The sequence below is a fragment of the Ammospiza caudacuta genome, chromosome 36 (genome assembly GCF_027887145.1).
Source record: "Ammospiza caudacuta isolate bAmmCau1 chromosome 36, bAmmCau1.pri, whole genome shotgun sequence".
In the NCBI taxonomy this organism is placed as follows: Eukaryota; Metazoa; Chordata; class Aves; order Passeriformes; family Passerellidae; genus Ammospiza; species Ammospiza caudacuta.
This window is the reverse complement of record NC_080628.1, coordinates 640,679-661,054: the sequence shown is the minus strand read 5'-3', so window position 1 is coordinate 661,054 and position 20,376 is coordinate 640,679. Positions and strand designations below refer to the sequence as shown.

The window sequence follows — 20,376 nt, the reverse complement described above, 5'->3', positions numbered from 1 at the left end:
GGGATGTGGAGGAACATCAGGATGGGCACGGAAGAACATCGTGATGGCCATGATTGGGTGATGGTGGCTGTGGTTTTGTCATAGTGGCTGTGGTTGAGTCATGGTGGCCATGGTTGGGTCATGGTTAACATGATTGGGTTGTGATGGCCATGGTTGGGTTATGGTGGCAATGGTGGGGTCATGGCGGCCATGGTGGGGTCATGGCGGTCATAGTTGGATCATCATGGTCATGATTTGGTCATGATAGTCATGATTGGGTCATGGTGGCCATGGTTGAGTCCTGATGGTCATGGTTTGGTCATGGTGGTCATGATTGTGTGATGGCGACCATGGTTGGGTCATGGTGGCCATGGTTGAGTCATGGTGGCCATTGTTGGGTTGTGATGGCCATGGTTGGGTCATGGTGGTCATAGTTGGGTCATCATGGTCATGGTTGGGTTGTGGTGACCATGGTAGAGTCATAGTGGCCATGACTGGGTTACGGTCAACATGGTGGGGTGATGGCAGCCATGATTGGATGTAGTAGTCATGGTTGGATGGTGGTGGCCATGGTTGGGGCATGATGGTCATGATTGAGTCATGGTGGCCATGGTTGGGTCATGGTCGCCGTGGTTGGGTCATGGTGGTCATGGTTGGGTGGTGGTGACCATGGTTGTGTCATGGTGGCCATGGTTGGGGTGCCCTCTGTCACTCTTACCCCCTCAGGTGCCATTTTGCGGACCCCCAAACCCTCAGGTGCCATTTTGGTGTGTCCTGTGTCACTCTGACCCCCCAGTCACATTTTGGGGTCCCCCAAACCCTCCGGTGCCATTTTTGGTGTCCCAGGTCCCTCTGGACCCTTTTGGGGCGCCATTTTGTGGTCCCCGAATCCCCTTTTTGGCGGGAAAAGCCGAAACCCCGCCCACAGAGGGAGGAGCCAATCAAAATCGCGCCTCATTCCAAATATGGCGATAGAGGCGTGGCCAAAACAGCGAGCCGTTAAGGGGCGTGGCCACCAGGGGGCGTGGCCTCTCGCAGTCATGGCGGCGCCCATGGCGGACGGTGCGCGTGAGGGGGGCGGGAGAATTTGGGGATTTTTGGGTTTTTTGGGTGTTTTTTGGGGCGATTTTGGGTTTTTTGGGGGCGGGGGCGGCGCTCTGACCTCTCCCCTCCCCCCGCAGCCCCTCTGGGGGTCCCCGAACCCCCCGGGACCCCTCAGGACGCGGCCGCGGCGGAGCCCGAGGAGGAGGAGGAGCTCGAGTAAGTGTTGGGTGACATTTTTGGGGGGTCCCTGAGGGGTTTTGGGGGGTCTCTGAGGGATTTTGGGGGTCCCTGATGGGTTTTGGGGATCCCTGAGGGGTTTTGGAGATCCCAGAGGCGTTTTGGGGGGTCTCTGAGGGATTTTGGGGCTCCCTGACGGGTTTGGGTGGTCCCTGAGGGGTTTTGGGGTTCTCTGACCCCCCCCCCCCCCCCGGCTCTCCCCAGTTTCCCCCAGTTCGATTTCGGCCGCCACCCCCACCCGGTTTGGGGGGCTCGGGAGGAATTCGCGAAGCGCCCCGAGAATTACCTGCGAGGCTGCAAATGGTGAGAGACCCCAAAAATCAGCCCAAAACCGCCCCAAAAATCACTCCACTTCCCCCCCAAAAAAATCACCCCCAACCTCCCTAAAAATCACCCCAAATCCTTCCTAAAACCTCCCTAAAATACCCGAAAATCACCCCAAAGCCCCCTCCAAAACTCCCCAAAAATCACCCCAAAACCTCCTAAAAATCATCCCCAAAATCCCTCTAAAACCCTCCGTAAATCATCCCCAAAAGCCCCCAAAATCACTGCAAAATCCCTCCCAAAACCTCCCTAAATCACCACAAAATCACCCCCAAAACATCTCAAAAATCACTCCAAAAATCCCCCCAAAATCAGCCCTGAAAATCACCACAAAACACCCCAAAAATCACTCCAGAATCCCCCTAAAAATCACCCCAAACTCCCCAAAATCACCCCAAAAATCCCTCCCAAAAACCTCCTAAAATAACCACAAGATCACCCCAAAAATCCCTCCCAAAAAACTCCATAAATAGCCCCAAAAATCTCCCCAAATAACCCCCAAAATGTCCCCAAAATCACCCCCAAAAATCACAATACACCCCAAAAATCACCCACCCCAAAAATCATCCCAGAATTCCCCCAAAACTCCCCCAAAAATCACCCCAAAAACCACCCTAAAAATCATCCCAAAAATCTGGGGTGACATTTGGGGGTCCCCAATCCCCATGGGTTCATTTTTGGGGTGACATTTTTGGGGTCCCCAAGCCCCGAGTTCATTTTTGGGGTCCCCAACCCCTGGCTTTATTTTGGGGTGACATTTTTGGGGTCCCCGCCAGGGCCCCCGACGGTTCCTGTGTCCTCACCTGCAGCAACGACAACGCCCTGAGGATCTTCGACCTCCCCCTGCCCCCGGGACCCCCCCCGGGGGCGCCCCTCCCCCAAATGGTGGGTGGGGGGGTGGGGGGGTTTGGGGCACTTTGAGGGGGGGGGTTGGGGTAATTTTGGGGGGCATTTGGGTCACTTTGGGGGGGTTTGGGGTCATTTTGGGGGGCATTTGGGTCACTTTGGGGGCCTTCTGGGGGGGGATTTGGGAGGGTTTGGGGTCACTTTGGGGGGAGTTTTCGCCATTTTGGGGGTGGGTTGGGGTCACTTGGGGTGTCCTGGGGGGGTTTGGGGTCACTCGGGGGGACCTGGGGGGGTTTGGGGTCACTTGGGGGGGTCCTGGAGGGGATTTGCAGGTTTTGGGGTCATTTTGGGGGAATTTGGGGTCACTTGGGGTGTCCTGGGGGTGTTTGGGGTCACTCTGGGGGGTCCTGGAGGGGATTTGCGGGGTTTGGGGTAATTTTGGGTGATTTTGGGGGGTTTTGGGGTCATTTTGGGGGAATTTGGGGTCACTTTGGGGGGGTCATTGTGAATCTCCAGGTGTCACTCATTGGTCACTCAGGGTCACTCATTGGTCACTGTGGTCACTCAGTGGTCACTCAGTGGTCACTGTGGTCACTGGGGTTACTCAGTGGTCGGTCTGGGGTCACTCATTGGTCACTGTGGTCACTGTGGTCACTCTGGTCACTCAGTGGTCACTCAGTGGTCACTGGAGGTCAGTGGTCACTCAGTGGTCACTCAGTGGTCACTGTGGTCACTCAGTGGTCACTGTGGTCACTGTGGTCACTCAATGGTCACTGTGGTCACTGTGGTCCCTGGGCAGCTCCCGGCCGTGCAGGTGGCCGAAGGTGACACCATCTACGACTTCACCTGGTACCCCCTGATGGACTCCAGCGACCCCCCCAGCTGCCTGTGAGCACTGGGACACACTGGGATGGACTGGGATATACTGGGAATGGACTGGGAGGGACTGGGATGGACTGGGATACACTGGGGGCACTGGGATATACTGGGAATGGACTGGGATATACTGGGAGGGACTGGGATACACTGGGAGGGACCTAGGATGGCACTGATTGTTACTGGGATGAACTGGGAGGGTGTTCTGGGAGCAGAGGCAATTCCTGGGAGGTCATTACTGGTCCGTACTGGTCTGTACTGGTTCATACTGGTGTGTACTGGTTTATACTGGTCCGTACTGGTCTGTATCGGTCTCTACTGGTCTGTACTGGTCCATATCAGTCCATACTGGTCCTTACTGGTTCGTACCGGTCCATACTGGTCCATACTGGTCCATCCTGGTTTATACTGAACCACACTGGTTTATACCAGTCCATACTGGTTTATACTGGTCCGTACTGGTCTATACCCGTCTGTATTGGTCTGTACTGGTCCATACCAGTCCCTACTGGTTTATACTGGTCCGTACCGCTCCATACTGGTTTATACTGGTCCATACTGGGCAGGGTGGCCGCCAGCAGCCGGGACAGCCCCGTGCACCTCTGGGACGCCTTCGATGGGAGCCTGAGGGGATCGTTCCGGGCCCACAACCACCTGGTGGGGACTGGGGGGACTGGGACAAACTGGGGGGAACTGGGAGGGACTGGGATCAAACTGGGAGGGACTGGGAATGGACTGGGATCGAACTGGGGGGGACTGGGAATGGACTGGGATCAAACTGGGGGGGACTGGGGGGAACTGGGAGGGACTGGGAATGGACTGGGATCAAACTGGGAGGGACTGGGGGGACTGGGACAAACTGGGAGGGACTGGAAATGGACTGGGATCAAACTGGGAGGGACTGGGGGGAACTGGGAGGATTTGGGGACCCCTGGGATGTCCCTGGGTGGGTTTTGGGGTCTCCCCATTCCCTGTAGGGTTTTTGGGCCCCCTCACCTGTCCCAGGTGGCTTTTGGGGTGCTCAGTTTTGGGGTGCCCCCAGGACGAGCCCGTGGCCCCACGGGTGTCCCGGGCAGTTTTGGGGTGTCCCCGGGCAGTTTTGGGGTGCTCTCAGGTGGTTTTTGGGGTGCTCATTTTCGGGGTGTCCCAGGACGAGCCCGTGGCCCCCCACTCGCTGGCGTTCTCCCCGGACGGCTCGCGGCTCCTCGGGGGCTTCGACGGCGCCGTGCGCGAGTTCCCGACCGAGCGCCCGGGCCGGGGCGGGGCACAGCGCAGCCTGCACCGTGAGGGGCGGGGCCCGAGGGGGCGGGGCTCAATGGGGTGGGGCCTGTGGGAGGGGCTGGGGCGGGGTAAGCGCGGTTCCTGCCCTTTCTTTGGGGTTAAAATGGGGTTTCGGTGGGAAACTCAGGGGTTAAAAGGGGGTTGGGGATCACAAAAAGGGGCGTGGTCTAAAGGAAAGGGGCGTGGCCTACATGGGTGGTGTCTAGGAGTGGGTGTGGCCCTGGGGGCAGAGCCTAAAGGCTGGAAAGGGGTGGGGCTTAAAGAGGCGAAGCAGGGAAAATGTAAATGAGGGCGTGGCTTTGATGGGCGTGGTTTTGGTGGGCGGCATCTAAGGGGGTGTGGCCTCACTGAAGGGGTGTGGCCTAACCTTTATCTCCACCGCCTCCCAGAGGGCGGCCATGGCCAGCGAGGCCTGATTGGCTGCCTGGCCTTCAGCCCCAGCCAATCGCTGTTCGCCTGCGGCTCCTATGGGCGGAGCCTGGGGCTGTACCCGCTGGAAGGGGGCGGGGCCGTGGCGCTCTGGCCCCGCCTCCCGGCCGCGCCCACTCATCTGCGCTTCAGCCCCTGCGGGACGCACCTGTACGCCGGCGGGAGGAAGGTGGGCGTGGCCAACTGCTGATTGCCCCTGGGTGGGCATGGCCAACTATGGGTACAAAATTTGGGTGGGTCATGGGGTGGGCGGGGCTTGTGGATTGTTATGAGGGTGTGGCATCATGGTGGGCAGGGCTTTGTGAAGGTGGGTGTGGCCTCAGTGCTGGGGACGTGGGCTCTGGGCGGGGCTTTAGGGGCATGGTTTGAGGTCTGATTGACATTTCTCAGTAAGGTAGGAGGGGCTTTGTTAAGGTGGGTGTGGCCTCATTGCTTGGGGTGTGGCCTCTTGCGCATTGCACAAACTGGGCATGGATTTAGGGGCGTGGCTTTGGTATGATTGACATCTCCTAGTGCTGTGGGCGTGGCTTAGGGGCTGTGAGGTGTTTTGCTCATTAAGGGGGCGTGGCTCCAGGCCTGATGGGCGTGTCCCGGTCTGGCCCCGCCCCCAGGACCGCCACATCCTGTGCTGGGACCTTCGTGTCCCGGAGCGCCCCCTCCTGGCGCTGCCGCGGCGCGTGGCCACCAACCAGCGCGTGACCTTTGACCTCGACCCGTGAGTGACCCCCACCCCCCAAAAATGGGGCACCTCTGGGGACACCTGAGGAACCTTTGGGGACATTGGGGACACCTGGGGAACATTTGGGGACATTGAGGACACCTGGGGAACCTTTTGGAGACACCTGGGGCACCTTAAAGGGGATTTTTGGGGGGTCCTGAACACCTGGGTCACATTTTGGGGGGTTCTGGACACTTGAGTCAACTTTTGGGAGAATTTTGGGGCCCTGGACACCTGGGTCACCTTCTGGGGACATCAGGGACACCTGGGGCACCTTTTGGGGGGATTTTGGGGGGGTCCTGGACATCTGGATCACCTTTAGAGTGGAATTTGAGGGGTCCTGGACAACTGGGCAACCTTTTGGGGACATCCTGGACACCTGGGACACATTTTGGGGGGTTCTGGACACCTGGACCTTTTCCTGGGGGAGATTTTGGGGAGGTGCAGAACCCCTGGATCAGATTTTGGGGGATCTTGGGTGGTCCTGGACACCTGGGTCACATTTTTGGGGGTGCAGACCCCCTGGATCAGATTTTGGCTGTGGCTCCGAGGGGGTTTTTGGTCCCCCCATTTTCGGGGTGTTTTTAGGGGGTTGGGGTCTCTCACTGCCCCCTGTCCCCCCAGCTCGGGGCGGTTCCTGGTCAGCGGTGACACCGATGGCTTTGTCACCGTCTGGGACACGCTGGCCCCTCCTCCCGGCCACGGGGACCCCCCCGAGCTGCCCCCCCTGCTCCGGTTCCGCGCCCTCCGCGACTGCGTCAACGGCACCAGGTAACCCCAAAAACCGGGGGTTTTACCCCAAAAAAATTTGGGGTTTGCCCCATAAAAACATTGGGAATCCCCTCCTAAAAATTGGGGTTTCCCCCCATAAAAACGTTAGGAATCCCCCCCCCCCCAAAAAAAATTGGAAATCTCCCCCCAAAAAGAACAGGGACCCTCCCTAAAAAATCCCTGTGAGCACCCCAAAAGCTGGCGTTTGCCCCCCCAAAATACCTTGGATCACCCCCCGACCCCCAAATTTTCACCTCAAACTCCCCCAATTTCCATCCCAAACTCCTCCAAATTTCTTTCTTGAACTTCCACCCCAAGCTCCCCCAAATTTCCACCCCAAATCGTCCAGATTTTCACCCAAATCCCCCGAATTTCCACCCCAAATCCCCCAAATTTCTACCTCAAACACCCCCAATTTCTACCCCAAACTTCCACTGCAAATCCCCCCAGTTTTCATCTCAAACTCCCCCAAACCCCATAAATTTCCACCCCCAATTTTCACACTAAACTTCCCCAATTTTCACACCAAACTCTCCCAATTTCCACCCCAAACTCCCCCCAATTTTCACACCAAACTCCCCCAAATTTCTACCCCAAATTCACCAGATTTCCAATTCAACTCCTCCCCAATTTCTACCCCAAACTTCTAGTCCAAATCCCTCCAGTTTTCACCTCAAACTCCCCCAAACCTCTAGATTTCCATCCCAAACCCCCAAATTTCACTGAAATTCCCTCAAATTTCCACCTCAAACCTCCCCAGTTGTCACCCCATATCCTCCAAATTTCCACCCGAAACCCCCAAATTTCCACATCGACCGCCCCCAATTTCTACCCTAAATTTTCACCCCAGACTCACAAATTTTCACCCAAATCCCCCAAATTTCCACCACAAATCTCCCAAATTTTTACCCCAAACTCCTCCAAACTTCCACATCAAACCCCCCCCCCCCCCGATTTCTACCCCAAATTTCCACCCCAAACTCCCAAATTTCCCCCCATTCCCAGCCTGCACCCCGCGCTGCCGCTCCTGGCCACGGCCTCGGGCCAGCGCCTGTTCCCGGCGCCGTGGGACAGCGGCGGTGACAGCGACGGGGACAGCGCGGGGACACCGGAGGGGCCGGCGCCGGGCGGGGACATCCGCCTGCAGCTCTGGTGGTGGGGACACGAGGACACCCACGGGGACACCCACGGGGACACCCCTGGGGACACCCCTGGGGACACCCCTGGGGACACCCCCGGGGACACCCACGGGGACAGCGGGACCGACCATTGTCACCTACCTGGGGACACCAATTGTCACCTCTCTGGGGACACTGGGACTGGAGATTGTCGCCTCAGCGGGGACAGCAGGACTGGCGATTGTCACACCCCTGGGCACACCAATTGTCACCTCTCTGGGGACACTGGGACTGGCGATTGTCACACCCCTGGGCACACCGATTGCCACCTCTCTGGGGACACTGGGACTGGCGATTGTCACCTCCCTGGGATGGAGTTACACTGAGTGTCACCTCTCTGGGGACAACAGAACTGGTCATTGTCACCTCCCCGAGGACGTCAAATGTCACCTCCTTGGGGACACCTGGACCAGCCATTGTCACCCTCCTGGGGACATTGGGACCTGAGATTGTCACCTCCCTGGGGGACGCTGAGTGTCACCTCTCTGGGGATATTAAGAGAGGCAATTGTTGCACCCCTGGAGACACCCAGAATGGAGATTGTCACCTCCTTGGGGACACTGATTGTCACATCCCTGGGGACATTGGGACTAGAGACTGTCACCTCCCCGGGACACTGTGACCACTGACTGTCACCTCCTTGGGGACACCTGGACTGGAGATTGTCACCCACCCCAGGGACAGTGACTGTCACCTTTGGGGACCAGAACTGTCACCCTTGAGACCCCTGGAGGGTGACAGACCCCTGGTGACCCCAAATGTCCCCCCCAGGCCTCGGTTGTACTAAAGCCATTGTGACTGTCACCCTCTGTCACCCCTGTGGCTGTCACAGGTGGGGACGTGGCCAGACCTGCCCCGCCCTCCCTGCCAGGTGCCCCAAAATCTTCCCCACCCCCACGGTGGTCCCCACCCTGCAATTCTAGCGTTGCCCCTTTAAGAGACCCCCCCACAAAGGGGAGGAGCCTGTTCCTAAGCAGCTTCACTGTCACCATGGCAACGGTGTGGTTGTGGTGTTGCCATGGAAATCTGTGTGGCGCTGCTGGCCACGCCCCTGCCTTAAAGCCACGCCCATCCATGTGGCCACACCCACAACATGGTCAGATGTGTTGGTGTGGCCACATTAACTTTTGGCCACACCCCTTCCAAAGGACCGCACCTCATTTTAAGCGCCTGCTCATGCTAATTGCATTAAGCCACGCCCCCAAATACACACCCCCATCCCCAAAGCAACGCCTTTTAAATATTCAAACCACGCCCACCTTTTCAGGCCCCCCATGTCTCCCTAATAACGACTACACCCATTTGTGACCACGCCCCTTTACCAACCTCACCCATCCACTCCACTGCGCGGCCACGCCCATTCACGAGGCCCCTCCCCTTCTCTAAACCACGCCTTTCACCCCCAAACCACGCCCCATGAGGCCCCGCCCCTCCGAAGCCCCGCCCCTCCCCCGGCGCGGTCGCAGCCGGGGCGGCCCCGCGGGGTCCCGGGTTCGAGTCCGGGGGCGGCTCCGGGGGGTCCCGGGTTCGAGTCCGGGGGCGGCTCCGGGGGTCCCGCGGGGGTCGCGGCCCCCGGGGGCGGGGGGCGATGGCGGGGCGCGCGGCCGCGCTGCTCGTGGCCGTGCTGGGCGCGGGGGCCGCGGGGCTCAGCCTGGAGCCGGTGGTGTGGCACACCGGGAACCGGCGGTGAGAGCGGGGGAACGCGGGCGGGCGGGGGGGATTGGGGGGTCTGGGGGGGATTGAGAGTTTTGGGGGCACCGGGGGGATTGAGGGGTCTGGGGGGGGGCCGGGGGCATTGAGGGGGTCTGAGGGTGTTGGGGGGCACCGGGGGCATCGAGAGGTTGGGGGGATTGAGGGGTCTGGGGGGCACTGGGGGAAATTGAGGGGTTTGGGGGGAATTGAGGGGTTGGGGGGCACTGGGGGGGGGGATTGAGGAGGTCTGACGATGTAGGGGGGCACCGGGGATTGAAGGGTTTGGGGGGAATTGAAGGGGTTTGGGGGTACCGGGGGAAATTGAGGGGTTGGGGGGGACTAGGAGGATTGGGGGATCTCAGGGGTCTTCAGGATATAAGGGGGGGGTCTGAGGGAATTGGGGAATTTGGAGGTCCGAAGGGTTGGGGGGCACCGGGGGAATTGAGGGGTCTGGGGGGGGGGGATTGAGGAGTTTGGGGAGTACCGAGGCTTTGAGGGGTTTGGGGAGTTTTGATGGAATTGGGGGGTCTGGGGGATATTTAGGATATTGGGGGGATCTGAAGGATTCGGGGGTCCGAGGGGTTGGGGGGCATGGGGGGATTGGGGAGTCTGGGGGTTCTTTAGGATATTGGGGGGATCTGAGGGAACTGGGGGGTCCAAGGGGTTGTGGTGTACTGGGGGGGGTCTTGAGGAACCTGGGGGGGCCTGGAGGTATTGGGGTGTCTGGGGGGGGATCAGGGGGGGCCGGGGGGCGTTGATGGGGGTGGGAGGGGCTTGAGAGGATTTGGGGGGGTCTTGAGGGGGCTTGGGGGCCTGAAAAGGTGGAGAGGGAAAGGGGGGGCAGGTTGGGGGGGGCCTTGGGGATGTTGTCACCCCCTTCCAGGTGACCCCGAGAGATCGGGATGGGGACATGGGGGGGTGACACTGTGTGGGTGACACCGAGGGGGACACAACAGGCTGCGGGTGACATCATCTGTGTGACACCGTGAGTGACACCTGGTGCTGTAGCTGAGTGTGACACCCTGAGTGTGACAATGTGAGTGACACCATGGCCGTCACCATGACCACGCGTGTGGCATCATTATGACGCAGACAGTGTGACAGGGACACTGCCAGCGCAGGTGTCACCACACCTGTTACACACTGAGCAGGTGTGACACAGCTGGGGCACAGGTGACACTGACACAAGAGGGTGACACCATCACGGGGAGGCGACGCCGGGTGCCCCTCCGTGTGTGTGTCACGGTGACAGTGACACGGTGACAGTGTCACGGTGACAGTGACACGGTGACATCCCCATCCCCCCCTCTGTCCCCCTCGGGTGCCCCCGGCCCCGGGTCCCCCCTGCTGTGTCCCCTCCCCCCCCCCAGGCCCCCCACAGAGCAGGTGGGGGAGGGGCAGCGGCACCGTTGCCATGGTGACAACAATGGCTGCCCAACCCCCCCTCCCCCCCCAGCGCTGCAGGGGCGCCTGATAGGGGGTGTCACCGTGTCCCCACACCTGACGGGGGTGTCACCGTGTCACACACACGGAGTGTCACACACACCTGGCGTCGTCACCATGTCACCACACCTGATGAGAGTGTTACCCTCCTGTGGTGTCACACAGTGTCACCTCCACGGTGTCACCATCATGGTGTCACCCCCTCGGTGGCAGTGTCACACCTGTCACTGTGTCACCACCATGGTGTCACCCTCATGGTGGCACTGTCACAGGTCCCTGCTGTGTCACACCTGTCACTGTGTCACACATACAGTGTGTCACCTGGTGTCACCTCTGCTGTGTCACCCTGACTGTGACAGTGTCACACACAGTGTTCACACACACAATGTCACACAGTGTCCCCACAGGTTCCAGGACGATGGTGGCTATGTGCTGTACCCTCAGATTGGTGACCGCCTGTACTTGGTGTGCCCGGGGGGGCAGTGTCACACACACAGTGTCACACACAGACAGTATCACACATACACAATGTCACACATTGTCACACACAATGTCACACATTGTCACACTGTCCCTGCAGGTTCCTGGCTGCTGGTGGTTACGTCCTGTACCCCCAGATCGGTGACCTGGTGTGCCCGGGGGGGCAGTGTCACACAGACAGGATGTCACACACAGGATATTGCACACTGTCACAGTGTCACACACACAGGATGTCACACGCACAGTGTCACACACAGGATATTACAGTGTCACAGTGTCACACACAGGATATTGCACACTGTCACATTGTCACAGTGTCACAGACAGAATGTCACAGTGTCACAGTGTCACACACAGGATATTGCACACTGTCACAGTGTCACAGTGTCACACACACAGGATGTCACACACACAGGATGTCACACACAGGATATTGCACACTGTCACAGTGTCACACACAGGGTATTGCACACTGTCACAGTGTCACACACACAGGATGTCACACACACAGGATGTCACACACAGGCTATTGCACACTGTCACACTGTCACAGTGTCACACACAGGATATTGCACACTGTCACAGTGTCACAGTGTCACACACAGTGTCACGCTGTCCCCGCAGGTTCCAGGACGACGGTGGCTACGTGCTGTACCCGCAGATCGGTGACCGCCTGGACCTGGTGTGCCCGGGGGGGGCGGGGTACGAGTACTACAAGCTGTACCTGGTGGGGGGGGCGCAGGCGCGGCGCTGCCAGGTGCAGGCGCCGCCCGGCCCCGCCCCCCCCGGCCCCGCCCCCACGCTGCTGCTCACCTGCGACCGCCCCCAGCGCGACGTGCGCTTCACCATCAAATTCCAGGAGTTCAGCCCCAACCTCTGGGGACACGAGTTCCGCCGGCAGCATGACTATTACATCATCAGTGAGCCGTGACGTCATCACCGGGGGGGGTGGCATCGTGGGGGGGTGGTGATGTCATCCACGGGTTGGTGATGTCATTGGGGAACAGGTGGAGGGGACGGGGGTGTTTGGTTATGTTTAGGGTGTGCTGGTGATGTCATCAGGGTGATGATGTCATAGTGAGGAGTGGTGATGTCATCAGGGAGGGGGTGGAGGGGAGGGGGCAGCTCTAGGGGGGGCTTTGGGGAGGGTCTTGGGGCTCTTTTGCTATTTGGAGGTCCCAGTGACGTCATTGGGTTGTGATGTCATTGGGATACGATGTCATCAGGGTATGATGTCATTGGGGTGTGATGTCATTAGGATGTGATGTCATCAGAGAGGAGTGACGTCAATGGCGTGATGCCATTGGGGAGGTGACAGTGGAAGGGCAGGGATGATGTCATGATGATGTAATTGCTACCGCTGTGATATCATCCATGTACCAGGCTGTGATGTCATTGGAGTGGGCAATAACATCATGGTGTGTGACATCATCAGAATGAGCGATGACATCAGGGGAAGGGAATGACCATGGAAGGGGGTGTTTTGTGATGCGTGTGATGACATCACCGATGACGTCACCAATCCCCTCCCCCTTTTCAGCCACGTCGGACGGGACCCCCGAGGGGCTGGAGAACGGCCAGGGCGGGGCGTGCCTGACGCGGGCCATGCGCGTCACCCTGCGCGTGGGACAGCGTGAGTGTGGCCCCGCCCCTCCCCGCCCTGCCCCTCCCCCTAAGCCACGCCCCCCTCTTACCCTCCCTCCCCTCCCCCACAGGCCCCGGGGCGGAGCCTCCGCCAGACCCGGACACAGGTAAAGGTGTGAGGGGGCGGGGCAGGGGGCGGGACTTTGCTCACATAAAGCCCCGCCCCTGACTCCTCCCCTTATTTCAGGTCCAGCCAATCAGACGAGCCCGCCTGGGCCGGGCCCGCCCCCCGCGCGGGAGGGGGCGGTGCTGGGGGCGGCGGGGGGCGGGGCCGCGCTGCTGGCGCTGCTGGGGGGGGCGGGGGGGGCGCTCTGGTGGCGGCGCCGCCCCCGGAGAGCCCCAAAAACCCCGCGGGGAGGGGCGGGGCCCGCCAGGCCACGCCCACACGGGACAGGCCCCGCCCATCCACTGCGCGAGCTGCCCCTCCCACCCGCAGCCCCGCCCCCCGCCTATTACAAGGTGTGAGGGGGTGGGGGAGGGGCGGGAGACCAAAAATGGGGAGGCCCCGCCCATAAAAATGGAAGGACACGCCCCTTCCTGAAGCTCCGCCCTCTTGGGGAAAATGGGAATGAAGGACCCAAAAAGGGAAGAATTTGCCCCAAAATGAACCCCCAGTTGTGGGGGTGGGGCTTAACAAGGAGGCGTGGCCTGAATGAGCCATGCTCACCAAAGGGGCGTGGCTTAACACGTGTACGGTGCAGCCTAAGGGCGTGGTCAACCAAATATGGGCGTGGCTTCACCTGGGGAGGCGGAGCTTGAGCATCTTTGAGGCGTCACCCCTGTGAAAGGGGTGGGGCTTGATGATGCTGTCCCCCCATTGGCAATGATGAAGCCCCGCCCACACAAAAGGGGTGGGGTCTCTTAGGCCACACCTCAATGGCAAAAGGGGGCGGGGCATTCCCATCCCAGCAACATGGCCACCACCAAGCTGATGATCCAGAAATGATGTCATAGTGATGAAGAGGCGGGGCTTCCTATGTGACGTCACACCGGGGGTGTGGCCTGACTGTGCGCCCGCTGCTGATTAGACAGTTTTGTGCAATTGGCTCCGCCCCTTTGCTGTCAATCAAACGGTGGGCGGGGCTTGGGGAGGTTTTGGCGCCCTCTGGTGGTGGGTAAGGGACTGGAAAGGGGCGTGGTCACCTGGGGGGGGCGTGTCCCACCTGGCCAGTGTCACCTGTGTCACTTGAGGCCCCAAATCTTTATTTTTTCACCCAAAACCCCAAAATTTTCCCTTTCTAGCCTCGTGCTTTTGAGGCCAAATCCCTCCATTTTGGGGAAAAAACCAAAAATTTTTACCCAACCCGTCTTCAACCCAAGTCATCATTTTTAGGGTCTGAAATAATTTTTTTAATGAAGAAAAGATAATTTTTAGCATCAAAATCCTCTCTTTTACCAACCTAAACCTTCATTTTTAAGATCTAATCCTTCATTTTATTCCCAATTAATAATTCTAAAAATTAAGGCCTCATTTTGGACATAAATCCCCAAATTCCTGCATCCAAAACATCTTTAAAGATCCAAATTTCCCTTTACATATAAAAGATTCTTTTTCTGACCCAAATTCTCAAAATTTTTAAATTAAAATTTGAATTTTTAGTGTTCCAAACCTCATTTTAGGCTCCAAATCCACATTTCTAGGACCACAATTATTAATTTAAGGTCTAAAGCTGCAATTTCCCTCATTTTGGAGGGAAATCCGCTTTTTACAAGCAAACCTCCACTTTTAGGGTTTAACCCTTTTTTTGGACATAAAAAATCCAATTTTGGGCTCACAAACATCATTTTTAGGGCCAAAATCCTCATTTAGAGCCAAAATTTTTCCTTTATAAGACCCAAAATTACATTTTTGGGTTCAAACTTTCATTTTCAGGGTGGAAATCCACAGTTTTAGGCTTCAAGCCCAAATTTTTGGGCCAAACGCTTCATTTTTAGGATTTTGAGGAGGGTTTAAACATTTTTGTGGGTACAAAAATTGAATGTTTAATGTCTCAAACCCCATTTTTTGTGCCAAAATTTTCATTTCAGGGTCTAAACCTTCACTATTGGGTCCAAATTCTCAAGTTTAGACTCCAATCCCTCTCTTAAAGTTAAAACCACACATTTTTACACCCTATTTTAAGGAGAAACCCCTCATTTTTGGACCAAAATCTTATTTTTTGGAGTGTAAGTGTTCATTTAAGTGCCAATTCCTTTTTTTTTAGGAGTAGAAACCTCATTTTTAGAGCCTTGTCCCACATTTTTAGGACCAAACATATTTTTGGGACCAAAACTTCTTTTCTGGGACCCACCCCCTTTTCGGGTGGAAAAAATGATTAATTTCAAGGCCAAACTTGCAGGTTTTGGACCAAAAATCTCATTTTTGGAGGTGTAAATCCCAATTTTAGGCCAAAAAATTTTACATTTAGGTGCACATGCAGCAATTTTAGTGTAAAATCTTCAACTGTGGGCCCAAATTCTGCATTTTTAGAGCCCTTTGTGGTCTCCAGCCGTAATTTTTGGGTCATTTTAATTCGGTTTTTGGTCCAAATTTCCCTTTCCAAGGCCTCCACCTCCCCCCTCCCCTCAGCTCCCGCAGTCGCCATGGCAACGGGCCCGGCGCGCCCTGCCGTGACGTCACGGCGGAGCTGGCCAATCAGAGCGCGCCTCGGCCGTTGTTGCTGAGGGGCGGGCGGGGGTCACGTGACCCCGAGGGGGAGTCCGGGGGTCCTCGTGCAAGGGGTCACGTGATCCCCCGTGTAAATCCCGAATTTCCCCCAAAAAATCCCAAAATTCCGCATTTAAACCCCAAAATTCCGCATTTAAACCCCAAATTTCCCCACACAAATCCTATTTCCTCACACGAACTCCAAATTTCCTCCTCCAAATCCCAAATATCCTCATTTAAACCCCAAATTTCCCCGTGAAAACCCCAAATTTCCTCAATTCCAAATTTCCTCATTCAAACCCCAAATTTCCCAATTCAAACCCCAAATTTCCCCATCCAAACCCCAAATTTTCCCATTTAAATCCCATATTTCCCCACACAACCCCGAAATTTCCCCATTTAAACCCCGAATTTCCCCATTTAAACCCCAAATTTCCCCGTGCAAGGGCCGGGCACGAGGGTGGGGGTGTTGGGAGGGGTCTGCAGATTCCCCCCCCCCCCCGCCAAGAGCCCCTCCCCGCTTTTGCACACGCGCGTGCCAGCCCCGCCCCTCCCCCTCCCCCGGGCACCTCGGGGTTAAATTCGGCCCCTCCCCCACCCCGCGCCCCTCCCCCACCCCGCCGGAGCCTCCCGGGGGCGGGGCGAGGCCGAGGGGGCGTGACCAGGCCCGGCGGAGGCCACGCCCTCATTGGGCACGTGCGGTCCCGCGCGCTGCCCGAGGGGAGGGGGGAGCACGGGGCGGGGCTTGGCGGAGCTGCCGCGCCCTGATTGGTCGGCGATGGGAAGGCGATTCTGCCATTGGCTGGAGCGTGGTGTCCCCAGGGTGGCCCCGCCCCTGGGGTGCCAGGGCGCCCCCTGCTGGTCCCAGTGCGATTCCAGTCCCAGTGCCCGTTTATACTGGCCCCAGTGCCAGCTTATACTGGCCCCAGTGCCTCCCAGTCCCAGTATCCTTCTGTACTGGTCCCAGCACCGCCTCATACTGGTCCCAGTGCCTCCCAGTCCCAGTGTCGCTGTGTACTGGTCTCAGTACCAGCTTATACTGATTCCAGTGCCTCCCAATGCCACCCTGTACTGGTCCAGTGCCTCCCAGTGACAGTCCCAGACCCTCCATCACACTACACTGGGCCCAGTACTTCCCGGTATGGTTCTATACTGGTCTCAGTGCCCTCACTGTTATCTCATCCTATTCCAGTCCATCCCAGTTCATCCCAGTTCTGTCTCAGTCCATCCCAGTCTGATTCCAGTCCTATAGCAGCCCAGCCCCGCCACCTCCCACGACATCTCAGACCTCCCCCCAGTCCCTCTCAGTCACCCCCAGGCCGTCCCAGTCCCCCCCAGTCTCTCTCAGTCCCTCCCAGTTCCCCCCAGTCCCTCCCAGTCTCCCCCGGCCGCCGCCGCGATGGGCGTGGCCTCGCAGCGGAGTGGGCGTGCCCCTCTGCGGGGCGTGGCGCGCGGTGGGCGTGCCATCTCCATATATGGGCGTGCCTCGCGCGCGCCCTCCCTCCGTGGGCGTGACCAGCGCTCCCTCATCCCCTTTGTGGGCGTGGCCCGGCGGCTCGGAGGGCGGTCCCTCCTCGGTGGGCGTGGCCCGGAGGTGGGGGCGTGTCCATCTCCCCCCTGTGGGCGTGTCCGGGGGCGTGTCCGGGGCGGGCGGGGCGCGCGGCTCTCGGGTCCTTTGTTTGAGCGAGGCCGGAGCCGCGGAGCCGCCGCAGCGCCGGGGCCGGGCCGGGACCCCCGGGACCCCCGGGACCCTCCCGCACCCGGCACCCGCCGGGACCCCGCCGGCACCCCACGGACACACCGGCACCGGCAGCGCCGCAGGTACCGCTGAGGGACGAGCGGCGGGGGCAGCGCGGCCGGGGCGGCCGGGCCGCGGCCTGAGGGGAAGGGAAGGGGGGGGTGTGTGTGTGTGAGGGGTGAGGGCGGTGGGGAGGGGGCTGAGGGGGGTGGGGAGGGTGGGGAGGGGGTGTCAGGTGAGGGGGGTGGGGGGGAGGTGAGGGGGAATGAGGGGTCTGGGGTGGGGGGGGGCAGTGTGAGGGGAAATTGGGGGGGGTTGGCGTGAGGGGAATGGGGGGGCTGCGCTGAGGGGGCGGCTCTGAGGGGGAATTTGGGGGGTGGGCTGAGGGAAATGGGGGGGGCTGGGGTGGGGGTGAGGGGTGCGGGGTGAGGGGGGAGAACTGAGGGGGATTTGGGGGGTTTGAGGTGCGTGAGGGGGAAACTGAGGGGAAACTGAGAAAATTGAGGGGTGCGGGGTAGGGAGGGGGAAACTTAGGGGAATTGGGGGGGGTCCGGCCTTGTTTGGGGTGAACTGAGGGGATTTTGGGGCGGGGGCATCAAACCTGAGGGGGAATTTGGGGGGTTTGAGGTGCGTGAGGGGGAAACTGAGAGGAAATTGAGAAAATTGAGGGGTGTGGGGGGAAAACTGAGGGGAAATGGGGAGGGGGGAGCACGGCTGAGGTGATTTCGGGGGGTCTGGCCTGGTTGGGGTGAACTGAGGTGATTTTGGGGAGAGGGCGTCAAACCTGAGGGGGAATTTGGGGGGTTTGAGGTGCGTGAGGGGGAAACTGAGGGGAAATTGAGGGGTGCGGGGTAGTGGGGGGGGGAAACTGAGGGGAAATTGGAGGGACTGAGGGAAACTGGGGGGGCTCCGGCCTGGTTGGGGTGAATTGAGGGGGGGGTGTCAGCATTGGGGTGAATTCAGGGGATTTTGTGGAGGGGCCTTCAAACCTGAGGGGAAGTTTGGGGGTGTCTTGGCTGAGGGAGATTTGAGGAGGGGTCTGGGTTAAGGGGGGGTAAATTGGGGGGGGGTTTGAGGTGGGCAGGTAAAATCTGGGTAAAATTAAAGAGGTTTGGGTTTAGGGAAGGAGAAGTTGAGGTGAAATGGGGGGGTCAGGTGTGAGGTGAAATTGGGGTTTTTGGGGGGTTTGGGGGAAAATTGAGGTGAAATGGGGGGGGGGGTTCTCACCTGGAGGGAGTCAGGAGAAAATTGAGGTGAATTTGGGGGGGGGTCCTGGCTTTTTTGGGGTGATTTGGGGGGGGTCAGATTGAGGTGAAATTGGGGTATTTTGGGGGGGTCAAATATGAGGTGAAATTTGGGTTTTTTGGGGGTTTTTGAGAGAAAACTGAGGTGAAATGGGGGGTGGTCTCATCTGGAGGAGGTGATTTGGGGGGGTTCTGGCTTTTTTGGGGTGATTTGGGGGGGTCACATTGAGGTGAAATGGGGGGGTCACACCTGAAGGGGTGAATTGGGGGGACTAATTAAAATTTGGGGTTTTGGGATTAGGGGGGTTCAAACCTGAGGTAAAAGGGGGGGGCAAAGCTGAAATAATGGGGGGGGGTAAATTTGGGATTTGGGGGGGGTCAGGGCTGAGGTGAATTTAGGGGGGCCCAGGTGTGAGATAAAGGGGGGGGGTCAAATTTGAGTTAAAATTTGTGAGTTTGGATTTTGGGGGGGGGGGTCCAGATTTTGGGGGGGGGTAAAGCTTAGGTAAATATGAAATATGGGGGGGGGGTTCTGCCCCCTCCCCAAATTGATTTGGGGGTGTCTGGGCTGAGCTTATTGAGGGGCTCTGCCCCCCCCATGTGTGGATTTTGGGGCGGTCATTTGGGGTGAAACCCTGCCCCCCCCCCCCAGTGAATTCAGAGGGGGATTTTGGGGTGAAACTGGGGGGGTTTGGGTCTTAAAGGGCCAGCACAACTTTGGGGGGGCACCTTTAGTGACCCCAACCCCTCAGTTTCCCTGTTTTTGGGGGTGTCCCTCTTGTTTATTTTGGGGGGGGGGCACAGGAAAGTTTTGGGGTTCAGGGGAGGGGTTGAGGTGTCAAGGGGGGATTTTGGGGGTCTCAGGAGAGGATTTGGGGGTGCTGAGGGGTCTGGGGGGATTTGGGGGGTCTCAGCGAGGGATTTGGGGATTTTGGGGGGTGTGGGGGGGGTTGAGGTGTTTTTAGGGGAGGATTTGGGGGTTTTGGGGTGTCTGGGGGGGTCAGGTTGTGCTTTGGGGGGCTCAGAAAGGGGGGGGTCAGGTTTTGCAGCCTTATTGGGGTGTAGCGCCCTCCTGAGCCCCCCAAAATGCGCCTGGGACCCCTAAACACAACTGGGAACCCCCAAAGTGCACCTGGGACCTCAAAACGCACCTGAAACCTTCTCCAAATACATCTGGAACCCCCAAAATATATTGGGGAACCCCAAAAGACACCTGGGACCCCCTCAAAAGCCCGTGGGACCCCCAAAATGCACCTGGGAGCCCCAAACTCACCTGAAATCCTCCCCCAAATACACCTGGGACCCCCAAAATGTATTGGGGAACCCCAAAAGACACCTGAAACCCCCCCAAAACCGTACCTGGGACCACCAAAACCGCACTTGGGATCCTCCTAAACGCACCTGGGACTCCCAAAATTGCACCTGAGACCCCCTAAAGGTGTCAGGGACCCCCAAAATGCACCTGGGATCCCCAAAAACACACCTGCCCCCCCCCCGTCAGGGCGCCCCGGGCCGGGCTGGGCGCGGCCTCCTGATAAGGCGGGTGTGGGGCACTGGGAGGGACTGGGAGCGCGGGGCAAGGGTGAAGGTTGGACTGGGAGCACTGGGAACGGGGTAAGGGCTGTACTGGGAGCACTGGGAACAGGGTAGGAGCTGTACTGGGAGCACTGGGAATGGGGTAAGGGCTGTACTGGGAGCACTGGGAAGGACTGGGAGCAGGGTAAGGGCTGTACTGGGAGCACTGGGAGGGACTGGGAGCGCGGGTGAAGGTTGGACTGGGAGCACTGGGAACAGAGTAAGGGCTG

General features: G+C 58.7%; 2 protein-coding genes across 2 annotated transcripts; both read left to right on the top strand.

Moving 5' to 3' along the window:
* The first annotated feature begins 1,019 nt into the window (after window positions 1-1,019).
* WRAP53 (WD repeat containing antisense to TP53) lies at window positions 1,020-8,606 on the top strand. Its single transcript, XM_058822929.1, has 12 exons — window positions 1,020-1,047; window positions 1,161-1,239; window positions 1,465-1,563; window positions 2,361-2,469; window positions 3,230-3,318; window positions 3,873-3,963; window positions 4,457-4,589; window positions 4,977-5,185; window positions 5,628-5,731; window positions 6,359-6,505; window positions 7,511-7,660; window positions 8,516-8,606. Exons 1-12 carry the CDS (start codon window positions 1,020-1,022, stop codon window positions 8,604-8,606), a joined length of 1,329 nt encoding a protein of 442 aa, XP_058678912.1.
* A 665-nt stretch (window positions 8,607-9,271) lies between these two features.
* On the top strand, window positions 9,272-16,357 carry EFNB3 (ephrin B3). Its single transcript, XM_058822928.1, has 5 exons — window positions 9,272-9,369; window positions 11,923-12,218; window positions 12,839-13,049; window positions 15,512-15,654; window positions 16,098-16,357. Exons 1-5 carry the CDS (start codon window positions 9,272-9,274, stop codon window positions 16,355-16,357), a joined length of 1,008 nt encoding a protein of 335 aa, XP_058678911.1.
* The last annotated feature ends 4,019 nt before the right edge of the window (window positions 16,358-20,376 follow it).

Bases quoted from the DNA above. Each gene is read 5' to 3' on its own strand.
- WRAP53 (XM_058822929.1), top strand. From the start codon at position 1,020: ATGGCGGCGCCCATGGCGGACGGTGCGC. The intron at 2,470-3,229 runs GTGGGTGGGGGG...GTCCCTGGGCAG, and splicing joins GGGCGCCCCTCCCCCAAATG to CTCCCGGCCGTGCAGGTGGC. The intron at 4,590-4,976 runs GTGAGGGGCGGG...ACCGCCTCCCAG, and splicing joins GGCACAGCGCAGCCTGCACC to AGGGCGGCCATGGCCAGCGA.
- EFNB3 (XM_058822928.1), top strand. From the start codon at position 9,272: ATGGCGGGGCGCGCGGCCGCGCTGCTCGTGGCCGTGCTGGGCGCGGGG. The intron at 9,370-11,922 runs GTGAGAGCGGGG...CTGTCCCCGCAG, and splicing joins TGGCACACCGGGAACCGGCG to GTTCCAGGACGACGGTGGCT. The intron at 15,655-16,097 runs GTGCAAGGGGTC...CCCCCCGCCAAG, and splicing joins GGGGGAGTCCGGGGGTCCTC to AGCCCCTCCCCGCTTTTGCA.